The 20,959-nt window shown below is 38.5% G+C and overlaps 2 protein-coding genes across 4 annotated transcripts in view; both read right to left on the bottom strand.

The window, feature by feature from the left end:
- The window catches only part of ANKRD12 (ankyrin repeat domain 12), a 128,860-nt gene extending 128,057 nt beyond the window's left edge, over nucleotides 1–803 (bottom strand). For 2 of the 3 annotated variants that reach the window (XM_049620416.1, XM_049620418.1), the window contains exon 1: nucleotides 474–803. The gene's annotated coding sequence lies outside the window, so the exon portion shown is untranslated. Of the gene's footprint in view, nucleotides 1–3; nucleotides 453–473 lie in introns of those variants that run through there. The other variant, XM_049620417.1, reaches the window with a different exon arrangement.
- A 2,648-nt stretch (nucleotides 804–3,451) lies between these two features.
- NDUFV2 (NADH:ubiquinone oxidoreductase core subunit V2) overlaps nucleotides 3,452–20,959 on the bottom strand; it is a 32,721-nt gene continuing 15,213 nt past the window's right edge. The window contains exons 3-8 of the mRNA XM_049620421.1: nucleotides 19,351–19,413; nucleotides 19,147–19,263; nucleotides 15,971–16,139; nucleotides 13,855–13,964; nucleotides 10,008–10,084; nucleotides 3,452–5,369 (exon numbers count right to left, since the gene is read on the bottom strand). Coding sequence (XP_049476378.1) covers nucleotides 5,276–5,369; nucleotides 10,008–10,084; nucleotides 13,855–13,964; nucleotides 15,971–16,139; nucleotides 19,147–19,263; nucleotides 19,351–19,413 — 630 coding nt within the window. The 3' untranslated portion in view covers nucleotides 3,452–5,275. The remainder of the gene's footprint in view (nucleotides 5,370–10,007; nucleotides 10,085–13,854; nucleotides 13,965–15,970; nucleotides 16,140–19,146; nucleotides 19,264–19,350; nucleotides 19,414–20,959) is intronic.

The following is a 20,959-nucleotide window of genomic DNA, read 5'->3' as shown; positions in this document are numbered from 1 at the left end:
TACCTCCGATGCTCTCTCCAGGAGGGGCAGCAGCGATCTCCCGCGGCCGCGCCCGCACCCTGGCTCACGGCGGGCCGGCGGGCGCGCGCGACGGGCCGGGCGCGCCCCCACCCCCGCCCAGCCCCGCCCCGCCGGGTCCGGCCGCAGCACGCCGGCGGCGCCCTCTCGGGCCGCGCACACTCGCACGCACACGCTCCTCCCGGCCCCGCCATGTTCCGGGAGGCGGCGGCAGCCCAGCCCCGGGAGCGGCGGCGGGGGGGGGGGGGGCCCCCCCGAATCCCCCCCCACCCCCGCCCTGCTGGCGGCTCCCGGCCGCGCCGCAGCTACTCAGGACTCCTGGAGGGGCGGCGGCGGGCGGAGCGGACCCGCGCCGGGGCCACTAACGGCCTGTCACTGTCAGGCCGGCGGCGCCTTGGGCTGGGCCTGGCCTGGCCTGGCGGCACGAGACAGGGTGGGCAGGGCGCGTCCCCTACCTTGCTCTGATGAGGGGAGACGGGAGCAGCGCAGAACTGAGGGGTCTCCTCCCAGGCGCCGGGTACGGGGCTCGAAACCGCGCCCCTCCTTCCTCCTCGCCTGTCGCCACGCCCCCCTCACCCTCACGGACCCAAGGCACGAACGGCGCAGGAGGGTTTACCCCCTGAACGAGTGCCTCGGTGTTGCCGTCGCTGTCGTTGTCTTCGTCGCCGCTGCAACCGCCACGAACGCCGCGGAGGCCGGGCTTGAAAACATCTCCGGTCTCCGTCCGTCTCTCACCACAGCCTCCTCGCTCCCAGGACAGCGCCGCCCGGCGATTGGCTGCGACGTAGGCACGTGACTCCACGGGCACGGGACGGGCGGCGTGACCGCCCCGCCCCCGGCGCCCGCCCGCCCCTTCCGCCAGCCCCTCCCCGCTACCCCGCCGCTCTTTCAGTTCTACGGAGAAGCTTCCCGAGCCGCGGGGCGGGGGCAGTCGGAAGGTACCAAGTGGGAGGCGGCGGGGGTGTAGGCCGGAACTCCTCTACGTGCTCGTATCTCCTTCCACCTCACCCAGGTGTTACCGTCTTCCTCCGCCGTCACTGGCCCGAAAAGAGAGGGGAAAATCTGGGGGTGAGCTAGAAAGCAGAATAGGCTCCGCTGACGCTGCCAGGACGACGGGTTCTGCGGTCGCTTTTTGTGGCGACCATGGCAGTGGATGTGACTGGAAACTTCTGGAAATGGCGGCGGCGGCGAAGAGGCTGGACATGGAGTATTCACATACTCTGTTATTTTTGCAGATCGGGTGGGAGAGTTTGTGAGGTCGAACCCGGGAAGATAGGTCTAAAGGCAGAGGCTGGGAGTCAGCCCCCTAAACTCCTAGCTGCGAACGGCCAGCCCCAACGTGTTCGGAGACGCGGGGCGCGGCTGGGCGCCCACGTCCACGCCGCAGTGCGCTTGCGCGCCGGCTGGGCAGCACCTGCGTCTGAGCCCGCGGGATGGGGACGCTAGCCAGAGTTCGGCCGGGCAGCGACGGGCCCGCCCTCACCTGCGCCAGCTGGGGCCCCAGTGCCAGTTTTGAAAGCACCTTAATGTGCACCTGCAGCGGGGATATGGCGAACCCCAGGATATACTACTCTCTCCCATTCACACTTTCGAGTAACCATTTTAGAGAAACAAGTACCTTTCTCCATAGCCGAGATAGTATTTGAGAGGGAACTACGTGAGGAAAATTTACGGTCTTGGCTTACCAGCAGCGGGAACTTACTTCGGATGCTTTTTATTTACATCGAGGTTAGTCTGCGACGGTTCGTACATGCCTCTATTTAACCACCAAGGGGGTTACATAATCAGAGGGAAACCATTTTATTGACTAAACTTCTGGACGCTTTTTATTTACATCGAGGCTAATCTGCGACAGTTTAGGAATGCCTTTAACCACTAAAGGGGGTTTACGCATTGGACGGAAACCACCTTCCTCATTGTTAATATTGGCCTTGCCATAGTAAGCTGTCATTTACAACTACAGCACGTATTTGTGACTTAATGGAGTTACAGGTTTATGTCACTAATCACAGTTTTGACACTTCAGACTTGACACATTAAATCTCAACAAATTATATAAAGCATAAACTTGCACTTTTCCCTTCCTAGGTTCCTGATTTCTCCCACCTAGAAAACATTAGGTTCAATATGAATAGTAAAAGAGCACTTTATGGCTATAGGTGGAATACTGTTACCTTTCATATGCGTTATTTACGGCATGAAATACAGAGATCCACTAAAAATTTCACCAACTCTGCCATCTCTTCAAGTCATTGAGTTCTCATTTTACTGTCAAAGAAAGTCCATTAGTATTGATGGTAATGGCAATTGCTATTTCTATAGCAGTTTCTATAGTGCCTCACTTCAGAATTGAAACGTAGCTAACTAATCTTAAATTTGCTCAAGCAAATTAACCATAATTTGTGGCAACTACACGTACAACCTCATTAAAATCACTGAATATATGCAAGATTCATTAGGCATTGGCTACACTCTATAGGACACTACCTGTAGAAGAGCTCATTGTAGAATTCAGCTGCAAAAACATTTCTTAATGAAACCCCTATTTATACGTGGTAAATGACATATTAGCTATAACTTATTTTCCTTTTCAATGTGAAACTAGAAATATAAATCAAGACATAATCATTATAGATATTACGGATAATGGTCTCAAAAAAAGTCTGAAGAAAACCGTATCTACAAGCTAGTAGGTTAGTAAGCTGCTAATTAAGACTTTTAATTGTATATCCCTGTCTTTTCTTGGCTCAAGTCCTGGAATCCATCTTCAGCAAATGGGTAAAATACCTATTTTCAGAATAGGACCAAACAGTCAAGGACTGCAAGCATTAAACCTCAGTCTTAGCCAAAGTTAAGCAGGCACTTAAAGTGCCTGCATACAATTGACTTTTTTCTTTTTAAGTTTATTTGACAGAGAGAGAGACACACCACGCGTGGGGAAGGGGCAGAGGGACTGTCAACAGGGAGCCTGCTGGGGGCCCAACTCACCAAACCAAATCGTGAGATCATGAACCAAGAGTCAGATGCTTAACCCACTGAGCCACCCAGGCTCTCCACAGTTGACTCTCCAACAACATGGTTTTGAACTGCATGGGTCTACTCATATAGAACTTTTTTTGAGAAGTTCCGTATTAAAATGTATTTTATTTTTAACCTTTTCTGTAACTTTATTATAATACAGTATATATAATACATATAACATAGAAAATATGTGTTAATCAACTATGTTACCACTCAACAGTAGGCTATTAAGTTTTGGGGAGTCAAAAGTTACATGAGGATTTTCAATTTGGAGAGAGGTGGGTTGGTGCTCCAACTTCCTTCCACTCCCTCGCACTTCAAGAGTCAACTGTATTTGGTATCTGTATCAGAAGCCATTCTGCAAAATTTACCTTCCCACCAACTTTAGAATCAACTATCTTTATGTTTTGCTACATTACATCCAGATATATCAGATCATTCAAAAACTCCTGCCATATTTCAGGAAGATGAATGTAATAAATTAAAAGTATAATCTCAGATCATAGCTTATCATATGACTTGGTCTATATGTAATACCTTTGCAGTGAAAACTCTTACATAACTGTTATTATGTGCTGTAGGATTTTCTGGAGCAGTGACCCCATCCAGTTACAGCAAGTAATTCTGAGCAATCAGTAGCTTTCACTACCAACTTTCAGTAGTTGCTACCAAAAAACTGGTATTAGATCCTTTGTCACTAGGGAGAATGATACATTGATTTTATTATTAAACAATAGTAAGATTTCCTCCTCAAATACCCTTTCTTAAAAAAAGCAGAGCTAGGAACTGAGAAGAGGAAATGAGGGAGCAAGTGATAGTAAACACACAAATGATGCCTAACTCTCCCTACAGGTTTGAGAAATAGGCCAGGATATAGCAGTCATCTCTGAAAACTGGCAAGGAAATTTTAATCAGTGTGTTCATATACATTTTGAAACCATGTTGGATTACTGTAATAAAATTTTATCTGGCAGGTGTTTACAAAAGCTAATCAGGAAACTATCATTTAAACGGGTATTCTTATATTAAAATTGATACAATTTTTAAGAGAAATAGGCAAAAAGATTAAGCAAGACTCAAAATCCTAATATATACTGATACAATACAATGTAACTTATGATGTAAGAACTACAGAATATGTTTTGATAATGGTATAATATTATGTCTGTAATTATGACTGAAAGTTAATTTTCTAGTTCTAAAATATTACATAAAAATTGATAATCAGTGCATATCCTTAATATGCCTTTGTTTTTTCACCCAGTATCTGAAGCTTCCCTACTCCTAACTTTTTTCCAAGTAAAAACAAAACAAAACAAAAAATGTCAACATAGAAGGCATTTTTACAAAAGTCAGTAGAAAATCAAGAGGATAGAAGAGAGGTATTTTCATTGTGTTACCTTTCTATGCCACTTGTGTAACTACTGTTATTGTTTACCCTCTCAGGTAAAAATAAAAACAAATTTTTAAAGATCTTGAAAATAATGATATTTTTAAGCATCATAATTACTATTAGTGACTGATTAATCTGTCATAAGAGCAGCCAAACAATGACTTTGAGCAATTCTGAAACAAGCTATAAACATTTTTTTTCAACTTGCAACTAATGTACAATAGCTAGTTTCTTGAACTGGATATAATAATACACAAAAGGTTTTATCCTTTGTTCTACGTTGAAATATGCATTCAACCAATTTTGTTTATTGACTGCTCTTTCCAACTCAGACTGTATGTGCAGTATACAATAATATCAAAGTATTTTCTACCTTCCTTTTATAAAAATGATAAACAGTACTTCTAGAGACAACTACTTTATCCTCCTTACACCTACAGTCTGCTTGAGGTGTCACTTACCAGTTGGAAATACAGTAAAAACTGTATGCTGTAAATATAAAAATGTTTTCTGTAGAACAATCATGTTAAAACTTGGCTATAGCTAAAGATGGAAAAGCAAAATATATGTGAAACTCACAATAACCTAATATTATTGATAAAAGTGACCAGGCATTTGAAAATGGAAATACTGGAATGACTGTTAACTAGATTATGAGATACTGTCTTCAGAGTTAGCCATAGATAGCAAAAGACTTTAAAATGGTACTAAGTATTAACATGACACTCATAGCAGCAAGTTGCTAGGTATACGCCATGAAATGAACAAATAATATAAAAAGTTTATGTAGATAGAAGATTCATGTTTTATTCCTCCTGGAACATATTTACAGTTGAATATAAATTAAAGTCCTGCTTGCACACCAAAGCCAGGTCCTTTGGGTGGTTCAGTCAAAGAGGTAAGACCTCCAGCTGGCTCACAAGAGAAGCGTCCACTCCTGAAAAGAAAAGTAACATTAAGTTGACTATTAATAACTACCATTTATAAATCTTTACTTAAGAAAATAACTGTTACCTTACAAAGCCCAGTTAGGTAACTATTTTTCACCCAAGAATTAGCATGGATTATTTAATTCAAACATTTCAACTGCTGCAAGATTTTCTAAACTTAAGTATGAAAATTGACGTATCCAAAACTCACCATAAATATGAAAGATATAAAAGTAACACGTTACTAGTAGTTCCCATTTATTGAAGAGCGTACATATATTATTAGCTCATTTAATCTTTACAACAATGCCATGAGTCAAATGATACTGGCCTTATTTTACAGATATAGAAACCAAGGCTTAGAGGAGATCAGCATCTGCCCAAGGATCAGAGCTAAGAACTGCAACATAACAAACCCAGAGGACATTTTATTCTTTTTATATTTGAATTTTATTTAAACTGAATTTTATTTTAAATTGAGATCTACCATAGTGAACAGGAGGGAAAACAAATTTATACATATGTTTGGAAGTCAACAGAGGAATTGGAAGGAAATGGGAATCTGAAGATTTAGGAGGGTATCCTTTAGGGGCAGTGAAAACAAAGTATATTTCTATTCATGTTTTTAAAAGCTCTATCAGTAGTAGTAACTTTTCAAAAACAGGTTCCAGACTAGGGTGGCTACCACAGCCACAAAGAAAACAAGAACAGGTCCTTAATGCAGCACAGAGGTAGAAGAACCTGTCTTTTTTTCACCCCCACACATACTTTCCCAAGTAATCACTCAACTCTGCCCCTGTCTGACCTCCATTGCTAGAGCCCAGCTCAGCACCTCCTCCTATTTCACCCTTCCTATTCCCTAGCTTTGTTAATTTACCTTGTTCCTGCCATAATTTTAGCTAAAGAACTGTTCAATTTATATCTTTTTACTCCTTGCTTTGCCCTTTAAATTCTGTCATCAATCTTACAAGGGTCTTTTTACAGCCACAGGAAATTATTTTTTGTTCAGGGGATAGGACAATGGTACGTTAATAATGTTATGATCTTTTAAGATATTACATTACACAATGCAAGTAACTAAGTAGTATATTGTAATGAAGAGTGCCTACAAAGTCAGAAATTAGGTATTATTTGCATTACAAGTTCACTGTGAAAATGAGATAAAAAAGCAGTCACTATTGGGTCGTGTGAGTGGCTCAGTCAGTTAAGTGTTCAATTCTTGATTTAGGCTCAGGTCATAATCTCACAGTTCATGAGATCGGGCCCCATGTTGGTCTCTCTGCTGACGGTGCACAGAACCAGCTTGGGATTCTCTCTCTCCCTCTCCCTCTGCCCTTCCCCTACTCGTGCCTCTCTCTCAAAATAAATAAATAAACATAAAAACAAAACGTCACTGTGAACTGACAGAACCTAAAACTAATGTAGGGTAAGTGGCAAAATGAGATCAAACTTTAATAAAAAACAGTATTTGGCTTTGTAAATTTTTTACGTTAACTAGTAACACAGGTATACCTGCTGCTCTTTAACTGCCAATGAAATAATTATTCTGGAAAACTTTCTTCCCTTTGCTAAGTCCCCTCTACGGTTTAAGCTCATCTACCTTCTTTACCAACACAAAGGACCAATTAGGAAGATTATAAAAACTGAGGTTTTTGAGAACAATAAATGAGAGAATTAATCATGCACACTGTCTGAACTCTTCAAGAAATTATGGATTTTTATATAAGAAAGTAATGTCAAGAGTAATCTGGTCCATTTTCCTAGTTGTTCCATAAATTACAGTCCTATGACATACTTAAGGGGGAGAAAAGGTTTCAATGGTCTGTTATACCTGCCAACTTTCTCCTTCCCTCACCCTTCACAAAATGCACAAAAAAAACGCTATAAAGGCTGTTACAGCCTCTGGTAAAGCCCACAAATTGTCTTTAATCTACTAATCTCATCTCTCCCCTCATTTTATCTATAAATATGCCTCAGAACACCAGACAGGCAGCAATCTAGCCCTTCCATTCACTATTTACACTAGGGCTTTCACTTCATAAAAAACATTTGCTTTATGCATTATACTTAAAATGCCATCTATTAATTACTTTGTTCTCATTACAACTTAAAAGGTAAATCTGGTTTTTCAGCCATCCCAACACGATTTGTAATTCATCATTTTAAACTCATTTATCTTCTAGAAAACCTGACCTTTCTGTACATTGTTTATGGCTTAAAAGTACTTTTTAGGGGGGCGCCTGGGTGGCGCAGTCGGTTAAGCGTCCGACTTCAGCCAGGTCACGATCTCGCGGTCCGTGAGTTCGAGCCCCGCGTCGGGCTCTGGGCTGATGGCTCGGAGCCTGGAGCCTGTTTCCGATTCTGTGTCTCCCTCTCTCTCTGCCCCTCCCCCGTTCATGCTCTGTCTCTCTCTGTCCCAAAAATAAATTAAAAAAAAAAAAAAAAAAAAAAGCTTAAAAAAAAAGTACTTTTTAGGGGCTCCTGGATGGCTCAGCTGCTTTAGTGTCCGACTTCACCTCAAGTTGTGGGTTTGAGCCCCACATCAGGCTCTCTGCTGTCAGCCTGGGACCTGCTTTGGATCCTCTGTCTCCCTTTCTCTCTGCCCCTCCCCAGCTTGTGCTCTCTCTCTCAAAAATAAACATTTTTTTTTAAAAAGGTACTTTTTAAAGAAAAGGCACTTAATGAAAGTTTAATGCTTATCTTTTTAATAATGCTGAGATATTTCCACCAATGCCCACTACTTTTGGTATAAGACAACAAAAATGGGGGCGCCTGGGTGGCTCAGTTAAGCGTCCAACTTCAGCTCAGGTCATGATCTCACAGTCTGTGAGTTCAGGCCCCATGTCAGGCTCTGTGCTGACGGCTCAGAACCTGGAGCCTGCTTCGGATTCTGTGTCTCCCTCTCTCTCTGCCCCTCCCCACTCATGCTCTGTCTCTTTCTGTCTCAAAAATAAATAAAAACATTAAAAAAATTTTTTTAAACAACAAAAATGACTTTACAGTCTAGTAATCCATCAGCAATGACCTATGCTTTTTTATATATGCATTGTAGCCTACCTATGTATTTTTACATCTCATAATATCTGCATCCCATAGAATTCTGCAAATTTTAAGATATCTTTAGAAAACTATAAAGAATTCAAATTGGACTTAAAATTAGTTTTATTAAAAATTCTTTTTAATGTTTATTTATTTTTGAGAGAGAGAGAGAGAGAGACAGACAGACAGACAGACAGAGATCAAGAGGGGAAGGGCCAGAGAAAGAGGGAGACACGGAATCTGAAGTAGGTTCCAGGCTCCAAGCTGTCAGCACAGAGCCCGATCGATGCGGGGTTCGAACTCACGAACTGCGAGATCATAACCTGAACTGAAGTTGGATGCTTAACCGACTGAGCCACCCAGGCGCCCTGGATTTAAAATTAATTTTAGCTAACCCATACCAAAAAACAACTTCTATCTCTAAATTAGTAATTTTTTTTCTATTTTTAAAAATTTTTTATTTATTTTTGATAGAGAGAGAAACAGAGTGCAAGTGGAGGAGGGGCAGAGAGAGAGGGGGAGACACAGGATCTGGAGCAGGTTCGTCTCTTGAGCTGTCTGCACAGAGCCCAATGCAGGGCTTGAACTCATAGACTGTGAGACCATGACCTGAACCGAAGTCGAATGCTTAATCAATTGAGCCACCTGGCACCCCATCTTAATTAGTAATTAATAACTGAGAGCAGGTTTAGAAGTTATTTTCGGTACTTAAAGAAAAATGAAAATAACAGAGCGCGTGGGTGGCATCCGACCTCATCTCAGGTCATGATCTCGCAGTTTGTGGGTGCAAGCCCTGCGTTGGGCTCTATGCTGACAGCTCAGAGCCTGGAGCCTGCTTCAGATCCTATGTCTCCCTCTCTCTCTGCCCCTCCCCGACTCTCACACTCTCTTTCTCTCAAAAATGAATAAACATTAAAAAAATTTTTAAGAAAAATGAAAATAACAATCTTAGCACAAAAATTTAACTAATGTCAAAATAAAGTATTGTCTTACCATCAGTTTAATATTTCCTTTCTAGCGATCATTTACTAAAAATATAAAAAAGCAGTTCCAAACCACTTATAGACCTGAATCTTTTATTGATTTTGGCTAGGGCAGACCTGGTAATGGTACTCCAAAATCAGGTACTGTTGAACCAGTTTAATTGTTCTGGTTACTCAATGACTCACAATGAGCACCTGTGTTATGTATCTGAGCAGAGAGCTTTATTATAAAAATACTAATAAAAAAAGAACTAGCCAGCTTTGGTCAATTTAAAGAATAACTATATTTTGGTTATTACTATCACTGCAGTCTCTTTCATTATACTATATATGCAAGAAATTAACTTGAGGAAGGAAAAGAAAAGTTTGTTTTCTGATACAATGGAATAGATTTCTATTTGTTAGTAAATTTCCCTTCTCTCTAAATATTCAAGTAGATACCAGAGGATTATCTGATAGGGTTTTGGGGGGGGGGGGGGGGGAGGACTTGTTTTAGATGACAAGTTGGTTTTGATACTATCCAAAGCACCTGACAACTCCTATGAACACATGGAATAAAATTTTTAAATGAAGTTTACATTAGGTTAAGCCATTAAAATTTATTTTATAGAAATAAAAGCATACCTTGGCCCAGGTTTTGGAATTTTGCCAGCTTTGAGCTCATCAATAATTTCTTCAATATCCTTAGGTGTCAGATCCTCCTAAAAAAATAAATAAATAAAAGTCATATTAAAATTATTTCCTACTACTGAAATCTGTGTAAATTTTAAATAATAAAATAACAAATACAATTAAAACACATAGACACATATGCCCATGTGCCTAGCTATACCCTAGGTTTAACCAAAAGATGCTCAAAACAGAATGGGAAAGATTAAAGAGAAATGCCTAAACTATACTCCCCTTCCCACCGCCCCCCCCCCCCCCCCCCGGAAAACTGTTTAATTACTTAGGAAAATGTTTTATAGGACTCTGACACTGTGCTGGAGAAATCATGATTCAGTACTGCATCTCTAGTGCCCAGCCACATCGAAGTTCTTTAATATTTGTTCAATGATTAAACTTTTATAAAAATAAAACACTGCTTTCAAATTGCTTAGGGTTCAACAAATGTTCAAAACTTCAAAGCCAGAAGGAATCTTTAACTCATCTAATGATTTTATGTCCCCCAACTATTTATTATGAAAATTTGAAAACTATACATGAATACCCATATTCTTACCACCTATATTCAACAATTTTTAATTTGTCATATTTGCATTTTAATGCACATAACCTGCCCCCCCCGCCCCGCCTGCTGTGAGTTGCACCATTTTGAGGTGTTTGGTTTTTTTTAAAGATGGCATTAAAATTTTTTTTTTTTAATGTTTGAGAGAGAGCTTGCAAGTGTGAGCAAGTGGGGGGAGAGGCAGAGAGAGAGAGAGAGAGAGAGAGAGAGAGAGAAAGAAAGAAGAGAGAAAGAGAGAGAGGGAAAAACAGAATCCCAAGCAGACTCCAGGCTCCAAGCTGTCAGCATAGACCCTGAAGAGGGGCTCGAACCTACAAACTGTGAGATAATGACCTAAGCGAACACCAAGAGTCTGATGCTTAACTGACTGAGCCACCCAGGCACCCTTGCGCTGCACCATTTTGAAAGCAATTGCACACATCATGGCATTTCACTCTTGATACTTCAGCAGACATCTAAGAATAAGAACATCTTCTAAATAACACAATGTCACCACACCTAACTGACAATAATTCTTTAATCAAATGTCAAGTCCATATTGAAAATCTACCCAACTATCCTCAAAATGTACTTCACAGCTGTTTTTTTTCCTAAGCAGGAGCCAATCAAAGTTTATGTGACTATTTCATTTTATCCACCAGTCAAATGAGCTCCAGAAAAGTTAACTGCCCTGGGGGCACCTGACTGGCTCAGTTGGTAGAGCCTACAGTTCTTTTTTTGTTTTATTTTGTTTATTTATTTTTGAGAGAAAGAGAGAAAGAGTGGGGGAAGGGCAGGAAGAGAGGGAGAGAGAGAATACCAAGCAGTCTCCATGCTATCAGCTTGAACCCACCAATGGTAAGATCATGACCTTAGCCGAAACCAAGAGTCAGACACTTAACCAACATAGCTACCCAAAGCATGCAGCTCTTGATCTCAGGGTCATGACTTCAAGCCCCACATCAGGTATGCAGTCTACTTAAAATTTGAAAAAAAAAAAAAAAAAAAAAAAAAAAAAGAATTTATCTTGCCAAAGACCATACCACTACTAAGTGAAAGAATCTTTATCTTTTGGATAAACCCACGGGCTATTATATTTAAACTTAGAGTGCTTCACACAAAGCCTTGACTGATTCCTGCAAATCAAGATCTTCTTTATTATAAGTAAATTACAGAAATGTGGGAGAAGGAAAAACTGTTGCCATATTTTTAAAGGACTTTAAGTTTTATTTATTTAAATAATCTCCACACCCCATGTGGGGCTCAAACGCACGACTTTGAGAGCCAGAGTCACACACTCTTCTGACTGAGCCAGCCAGGCACTCCTATGACTTTTTTTTAAGTATAGGGAATAAAGAAGGTAAGAAATTTGATTCTCTGATCATTAAAATGAAGAAAATCACGATAGAGAATGAGACCACTCTAGAAATCTAAACAAATTTTATCTCCATTAAAAAATAAAATTGTAGATTTCTATTGCAGGGACTATAGCAGATTAGCTATCCTGAATGACCCCCCCCCCCCCCAACTGTAACAACTAAAAATGCTAGATAAAATTAAAAAAACAAAAAATTGTAAATGTCATGAATATGCTGACAAGAAAGAAATACCCAGAGCCAAAAACTCAGTGAAAACCCAGGCAGCCAAGTGGAACACCAAGCAAACTTGGCTTCAGGGTTTCACAGTCCAGAGGGGCAAGAGACAAAGCCCCAAGCCACAAGAGACATGTCAACCACACAAAGTTAAGACCCTAAAAAGCTATTCCCTCAAGGGTAAACTAGAAATTAAACTGTCTCTCAAGAAGAACTCCTAGTCTAGAACCTTACACTTTGGGTAATAGTGGAGGGTATACAAAGGAGCTTTCTTTTGCAATAGTAGAATTTCTAGGAGCAAGAGAAAACCAAGGCAAATACCTTCTTGAAGAATCCATACTCAGTGCAGGACTAAAAGAATTCCCATTAACAAGTTTCTAAGAAGTAGGAACTAACAAAATATTATGTATGAAAACCATTAAATATAATTAAATAGCAAGCAATCTTTTAAAAAGGTAACTAGAAAATTCCACATACTTGGAGATTAATACTGTACTTCTAAAAGACACAGGCCAAAGAAGAAATCAGAACATATATTTTAAAATATTTAGAACTAAATAATAAAAATATTACTTATCAAAACTTGTGAGATCCAGCTAAAGCAGTACTTAGAGGTCTGATACCATTTCTGTAAAATTTTTAAAAAGCAATATAATATTGGGCCGCCTGGGTGGCTCAGTCGGTTAAGTGTCCAACTTCGGCACAGGTCATGATCTCACAGTTTGTGAGCTTGAGCCCCACGCTGGGCTTTGTGCTGACAGCTCAGAGCCTGGAGCCTGCTTCGGATTCTGTGTCTCCCTCTCTCTGCCCCTCACCTGCTTGCTCGCTCACTCTTTCTCTTTCAAAAATAAATAAAACATTTTTAAAAATTAAAAAAAAAAAAAGCAATATAGTATTATACATTAGTATGGCTGGATACATTACTCAAACAGTTTAAAAACATGTGCAGGAAAAATATACACAATTTATGATACTGGTTACCTCAGAATGAAAGGGAATATAGGATTTGGGGGGCTTAGGAGTGGCTTATCTGCATCTGGAACTTATTTCTACAAATAATAATGATGAGGATAAAAATAATAGTACCTAATATTAGAGTGGTAAAATATTATGTTATGTTTTGGTGGTTATTTTCTGTATTCCTATGTAAATTATTTTTCATAATTTATAATTTTTTAAAATTTGGCATTCTCTCCTAGAGCTAAATGCAAAAATGTTTAAAAATAATAATTTTTAAGAACCTTCTAGTAGACAACAATGTGGAAGTTAAAACTGACATATTTTGTGCAAAGTTTTTCTAGTCTTTGCTTTTTTTTTAAGATGTGTTTTTTTTCATGTTTATTTATTTCGAGAGAGAGTGTGTGAGCGGGTGAGGGGCAGAAAGAAAGGGAAAGAGAGAATCCCAAGCTCTGCCTGGTGTGAGACTCATTACCTGAGCCGAAATCGAGTTAGACGCTTAACTGACTGAGCCACCCAGGCGCCTCCTCTATTCTTTGCTTTTTAATAAACTTGGAAAAAAAGAAAAAAAAAAAAACCCTTCTGGATAATTATGCCACCAGTTTCTTCTAAATGGATAATTCAGAAAATAATATCCACAGGATAGGAAATCAAATACTTAAAATTTAAAATATGGTGTCATACAACGTTAATTTATATTAAATGGAATACTTACATAGTAGTTGTCATTTATTTGAACCATTGGTGCATTTACACAGGCCCCTAAACATTCCACCTCTATAAGAGTGAAAAGTTTATCAGGTGTCGTCTCCCCAACCTTTATTCCTAAAAATATAAATGATTGCTGTTAAGGACCAGGTTACACTTTAATAGCAATATAGCTTAATAAAACAACAACAACAAATTACAGAGGCAAACAAAAAGTATTTAAGAACATTAAGTTTCTTAAAACAACTCTATATAATTATACTAGAATATGCAAGGATTTCTTTTTTTTTTTTTTATCTTTTTTTATAATGTGTATTTTTGAGACAGAGTATGACTGGGGGAAGTGAAGAAAGAGAGGGAGACATAGAATCTGAAGCAGGAAGCAGGCTACAGGCTTCCAGTGAGCTGTTACCACAGAGCCTGATAAAAGAGGGCTCAAACTCATGAACCAGGAGATCATGACCTGAGCGAATATTGGATGCTTAACTGACAGGGCCACGCAGGCACCCCAGAACATTCAAGGATTTAAATGGACTTGTTCCTTTAAAAACAATCAAATTTCAGGGAACTCATCTCTAGTGTCTGTTGTTATACAGCAGAGTATCAGAACATATTATTTTCATTTTGATTGTGATAATTAACCTACCAAAATCAGTTACACTGTCAGATTGGCAAAGACTCAGAAAATTGCTAATGTCAAAGACCATTAAAACTAAAAGGAGGGGCACCTGGGTGGCTCAGCTGGTTGAGCATCCGACTTCAGCTCAAGTCATGATCTCACAGTTCGTGAGTTCGAGCCCTGCATCGGGCTTTGTGCTGACAGCTCAGAGCCTGGAGCCTGCTTCAGATTCTGTGTCTCCCTCTCTCTCTGCCCCTCCCCACTCATGCTCTGTCTCTCTCTGTCTCAAAAAACAAAAACAAAAAAAACCTAAAAGGAAAACAGGTACTCTCATATCTTTAGGGAAGGCATTTTGGCAAAATATAGTAAAATCTGACCCAGCAATTCTACTTCTTGTAAACAACCTCAGGATATATAATAGGACAAGTATGCAAAGATATGTATGCATGAAAGTAATTGCAAAATAACTTATAATAGAGAAATGAGGCAGACATACATATGTTATAGCCAAAATAAAGTACAAAAAATAAGGACATATCTATGTTTTTAATAATGAAAATAAGTAAAACAAAATCTAAAACTAATATACACAACTATTATCAGAATTTGTACATTAGAGGGGCGCCTGGGTGGCTTGGTCGGTTAAGTGTTCGACTTCGGCTCAGGTCATGATCTCACGGTCCGTGAGTTCAAGCCCCGCGTCGGACTCTGTGCTGACAGCTCAGAGCCTGGAGCCTGTTTCAGATTCTGTGTCTCCCTCTCTCTCTGCCCCTCCCCAGTCCTTGCTCTGTCTCTCTCTGTCTCAAAAAAATAAATAAACGTTAAAAAAAAAAAAAAAAAGAATTTGTACATTAGAATTTGTACATTAGAGGGTGGGATTTTGAGCAGACTTCAGCTTTCTGTGTTACATACTTCAATACAACCGAACTAAAGTAACTAAACTGTTACTTTATCTTCAGTAACAAGATAAAAGTATACCTCCTTTTACTTCCTTTGATTTTCAGTTATTAATGCAGCAATGGCAGTTTTGTATGGAAAAATGCCCTTTTAATTTTGTAAATGCTATCATAATAATACTTCAAGTACTTCAAGCAGAAAATACTTCAAATTTCCCTTCCCAACACATTCTTACTATTTTCTTATCTTATTTGTTCCAAGACTCATTTGGAAGAATACAAGGACAATGCAGTCACTTTTTTATGTACCACATGCTATTATTACACAAGGAGTGAAATTTAATTTTTAACAATGAAAACTTTAAACCCCCCACAAGCTTCCAACATGCTTAATGATTACAGGAAAAGAAGAAAACTCAACTTTGAGGCCGAGAACTAAGGAAAAATATAAAATAAGAATAAATAAAGGTGGGCAACCACAGTAAAACAAAAATTTACTGATGAAAAGTACACATCCAATACGATGGCAAACACTGGAAAACTTAAGTAGAAATGGGTCAAATCTAGAAAGACAATTCTGTTTTTCATTAAAGTTATGTGTCCCATACCAAGCTTTTTCTGAATGGCCTCCAGTATGCTGTCAGAGTTTCGAAGCATGCAAGGTGTAGTAGTGCAGACCTGAATGTGATACTTTCCAACTGGCTTTCGATTATACATCGTATAAAAAGTTGCTACTTCATATACTCTCATTGGAGGTACTTGTAAAACTTCCGCAACCTAAAATATTAGGAAATTTTAAGATGGTATAATTACAGTGTTTATGAATTGAACCTTAGGTATGTTGTAAAGCACATAAAGTCAATATTGCTTCAATTTGCTAAAAACACAAAAGTTCTTCTGAGGCAGAAAATACACTTGTATTTGATATTTGTGAGGTGCAAGTCCCTTAGTTGTTGCAGCCTTTACACTTAAACCACACAAAGCCCAGAAGCTAATGGTTACAGCACCTCCTCCACTTACCCCATGCCCCATCTCTGCCAAAGGATCTTCTTTTCTCTAAATGTTTCTAAGTTTTTCACTATCAGGAATTTCTACTTTGATCATTTCAACCCTCATATTTTATAATTTTAAATTTCTAAATGTCAAAAAATTTGTTGGTCAAATCCCAATAAATTAATTATATTTTTTCAACCCTTCACCAATTTTTTCAAAAAGTCTTGATGTTACTGGTGATGTACAATGCATGCAAATGGTATGGCAACACAAAAAAGGGCAAGAATCAAAGCTCACCTATTAGCCTATCTTGATTTATATATCTACATGCTTATATACACACAAAGCTCACATACATACACATACGTAAGTCTCCAGAAAATCTAAAACACAGCTTCTACTTCTAATCAAGACACTCTTTACAAAAATCTTATGGACTAGTACTTCCCAACTCTTCACATCAAGGTATTTAGCAAATATGTATTGACACAGTGAGGTTCAGGACCAAGGGATTCATTGTCTAAGCACAACTCTCTTGGTCAGAGCAAGTCTGTTAATGAAAACAAGGTTGTTTTAGTTGTTTGCTAGGGATAGTCTACATACAGTCTGTCATGACTACCATCCTGGTTACAACTTTCCAGGTGATCTAATATCATTTAATCTATCAGGTCTTAAGATTTGCTACCTGGCATTCTTAAAAAATTATGCATATATCCATGTTTTGACATGAAAGATGAGTTTCTTAAATAGCATTTCAGATGACAAATATGTTGAACTTTCTCATATTAGAAAATCTAAAGGATATGTATTCTCAAAAGACATATAATCATGGCTCACTAGTGAAAGATAAGTAGCTGTGCTAAATTTAATTTGGGGATACTAAACCAGGTATGTACCTCTGAAACTGGGAGCTCTCTCAAAACACACATGCTAGAGCCTGAAAATACACAGTGTTCCTGGAACCCTACCACTGATGCTAACTTGAAAGAGCTCCCCTGGGAAGACTGCTGTGCATCTCCCTACACTCTAGTGATGGTTACAGAACTAACATGTGAGCTTCTGGATTTTGTTTTGGTTGTAAGATTGGGCTTTTTCTTTGGGGGCTAGGGGGTAAGAGAGTAAAGAAACAACAATATTAAAAGTCTCAAATGTAAAATGGAATTTGTTTCTATCCTCTGTACACTTTCCTGCCTCTCACACGTACACATTCAATTCTAAATAGAACAGGACAATATTTGTGAGATGTTCTCACATTAGTTCTCATTTATTTTACTCTGCTAAGCTTGCCATTCAGCAAGACTTCCAACACAATTCCTATTATTAAAAATGTGAATTTTGGGGGTGCCTGGAAGGCTCAGTTGGTAGAACATGCAAGTCTTGATCTCAGGGTGGTTAAGTTTAAGCCCCACAGTGATGTAGAGATTACTTAAAAAAACATAATCTTTAACAATGTGAATTTTTGCAAAAAAAAAAAAAAAAAAAAAAGCATCATCTATGGTTAGGAACACACCTAAATCATTATTTAGAATGTTGGCTATAATACAAAACAGTGTTAAGTAATTTAGAAAATACCCAAAGAGGCATGTGATTTATTGGGGAAAAAAACCCACCTGACTATATTTTACCAAGTACAGTACCAACCAAACTTGCTTTGTAACATTTTTCATAGTCAAAAAAACCAAAAAAATATAAAACTAAAGGTCCATAACCATGTTAGAGTACTGTACAAAGCAAATAAGCGATATGAACTGAATCTAAAATTTGTATATGGGATTCCAACAAATCACTGAAGACATTCCTGTTCTCTAAGAAAGATGATAATGGTCTATTCTAATAGACCAAATAAAATTTAGAAGGTGAAAAGAGGAATGAAGTATAGCAGAATCTCTGCCAATACTCAGTCAAGCAGAAAATGCAATGAACTGGAAATGTTCAGTCCCAACTCTATCACTTAGGAATCATAACATAATAATTTAAAGAGATCTACCCTAGTTCAAAATCTTCACTGTACATAAGGAAGTAAGTCTACAGAAAAGTCAGATCTCTTAGCTCGAAGTCAAATATACTTTCCATTATATTACACTGGCTTATTATTTGTGAGATTCTCGTAAGAATCAAATAATATATGATTTTGTATGGTACTTCATAAACTATACACTGTAGCATAATACCACAAAAACTTAATTAATACAATGTAAGTGGAAAATGTGGATAACTGTTGAAACAACTCATCAGAAAAAAATTAATCTTAAAATATGTATGAACAGATTAACTTCCTTTAAATGGGTCACCCATAGCATTTTTGTAAGTTGCTGATTATTAAGCATAGGGTGCCATCAAGTGTCATAAATACAATGTCATAAACACTGATATAAATCTTTATTAAAGCCTACAGCCAAAGATAAAAATAAAAAGATTCATATTAGGTATGAAAGATCAGATCTTTTTCTCTATAATTTTAGTGTTTAATACATTAATTTTCAGAATACCTTGAGAGCAAATTATACACATGTGGGATCTTTTTATCTTTATTATGGTCATTTCTCTCAAAAAGAGAAAAAAGAGAAAGTTACTGTGACTATAATGCCTCTACTATTTCTTGCAAGGATAAAAAGCTCTCCATGTTATTAAGAGAACCAACAAACCCACAAATTTGAGGAAACAAATGATTAAAAAGGCTTCAAACTCCTAGATTCTGACACTAAGAATCATCAGAGGAATTTCTACATAAGGAAGAAATTCTTACACAGTCTCTTCTCTTTTCAAACTAAGGCAAAAATGAATTCGGTACCTTGTTCATGGCAGAGATGGGCAGCCATCCATTCTGTCTTTGGGCTAAATCCAGGACTGGAAGCACAGCTGCTGCTTTATGTCCTTCTGGATAGTTTCCTACAATTGCCTCTATCCTCTGTATCAAAGAAAAAGCACCTGCTTTCATACATTTGGAAGATACTAAATATTTTGTAAATTAATCGTAATGTTAATTTTGTCATACCTTATAGTTTTCTGGTGTGAAATCAAATGGAGTATCCGGGTTATTCTCAGGAGTATCTCTGTGCTATACAAAGGAAAAAAAAGTTTTTCAAAATTACCAAAATTACCTCAAAAGTGTTAACAGCTTTATTACTATACTACTACTGATCATTTAATCTCTTCACTTTAGTGGCATCTGGGTTGGTCAGTCAGTTAAGTGTCTGACTCTTGATTTCGGCTCAGGTCATGATCTCACAGCTCATGCGTTCAAGCCCCGCATTGGGCTTTGCACTGACTGTGCAGAGCCTGCTTGGGATTCTCTCTCTCTGCCCCTCCCTGATGCTCACTCTCTCAAAAACAAAAACAAAAAAACCAAAACAAAACAAAAAAACAACAACAAAAAAACCTTTAATCTCTTTGCTTTAATTCCACTATAACATATATCAATCTATCCTTGCATCAAAAAGAATGGCTAATTATTAAATACACATTTGAGGAGTATGATTAACAAAAGTAATGCTAACAGAATTTAAGAGAACTACCTTTAGAATCAAAACCAAAAAAAAAAAAAAAAAAAACAAGTGTTATCCAACTTGATTAGAGAATAGAATCTTTTTAAGTTGACTTATTTATTTTGAGAAAGAGAGAGAGAATGAATCCCACGCAGGCTCCACACTGTCAGTGCAGAGCCCAACGTGGGGCTTGAACTCACAAACTATGAGATCATGACCAGAGCTGAAACCAAGAGTTGTGCATTCAACTGACTGAGCCACCTAGGCAACCAGAGAATAGAATCTTCTAATGTAATTACCAAAACAAACAAAGTGCTGGAACACTTATAAAATTAAGACACAAAATTCTTAGTGTGAACATAACTTGCATTGTTCCAAAAGAATTTATCAGATTATCAAAAGGACCCACTACTTCAGGGAAGGTACAAAAGCACCATCTCTTCCCCACATAACAGAAACTAGCCAATGGCAAGCAGCTTTATTTCTTCTCCGTAAAAAGAGCAGGACCTCTTCAAAAACTGACAAGAAATGGCATGTCAACAGGAAATCAAATGAGTCACACTGAGATTAACCCTTACATCAATTAATGTTTAGTATGTACAGTGAACAAAGAACTGTATCCCTTATGCTAACTCTCAAAGTTCTGCTTTTTTAAGGATATAAAAGAAGAAAGAAAATGGAAACTTTGTGGACAATTATCTCAAATATGTGGCAAATTTTATGTTTTTAGACAAACAAAATATAAAGCAGGAATCAACTCAATGGTATGGCTAACTCACTTGCTAGGATTCAGCCTGGAAATAACTCAGTTAATAAAACTGTACCACTAACTCAAAATCATCCTACAAATCCACCAAATTGCCTTTAAACAACACAAAATTAATTCCTGAAAACCATGCCTTGTCACAGAAAGGAGAAACATCTCTCTTTTACTTGTACAACTAAGCTGGGGAGTTCACTGGCCTCCACCTGGAGTTAAACCCTGTAAAGCAAAAATATAAAGGCAACCACTAATGTATTCACTGTATTACTAAAGTCCATGAGTTTCAAACTGGAACCACTTTGGGATTCCCCAAGTTGCAGCCATACAATCTTTATTCAGCCAATATGACTGATTTT

The sequence above is a fragment of the Panthera uncia genome (genome assembly GCF_023721935.1).
Source record: "Panthera uncia isolate 11264 chromosome D3 unlocalized genomic scaffold, Puncia_PCG_1.0 HiC_scaffold_8, whole genome shotgun sequence".
Taxonomy (NCBI): domain Eukaryota; kingdom Metazoa; phylum Chordata; class Mammalia; order Carnivora; family Felidae; genus Panthera; species Panthera uncia.
Note: the sequence above shows the minus strand (reverse complement) of the source record. Positions and strands in the feature narration are given on the sequence as shown.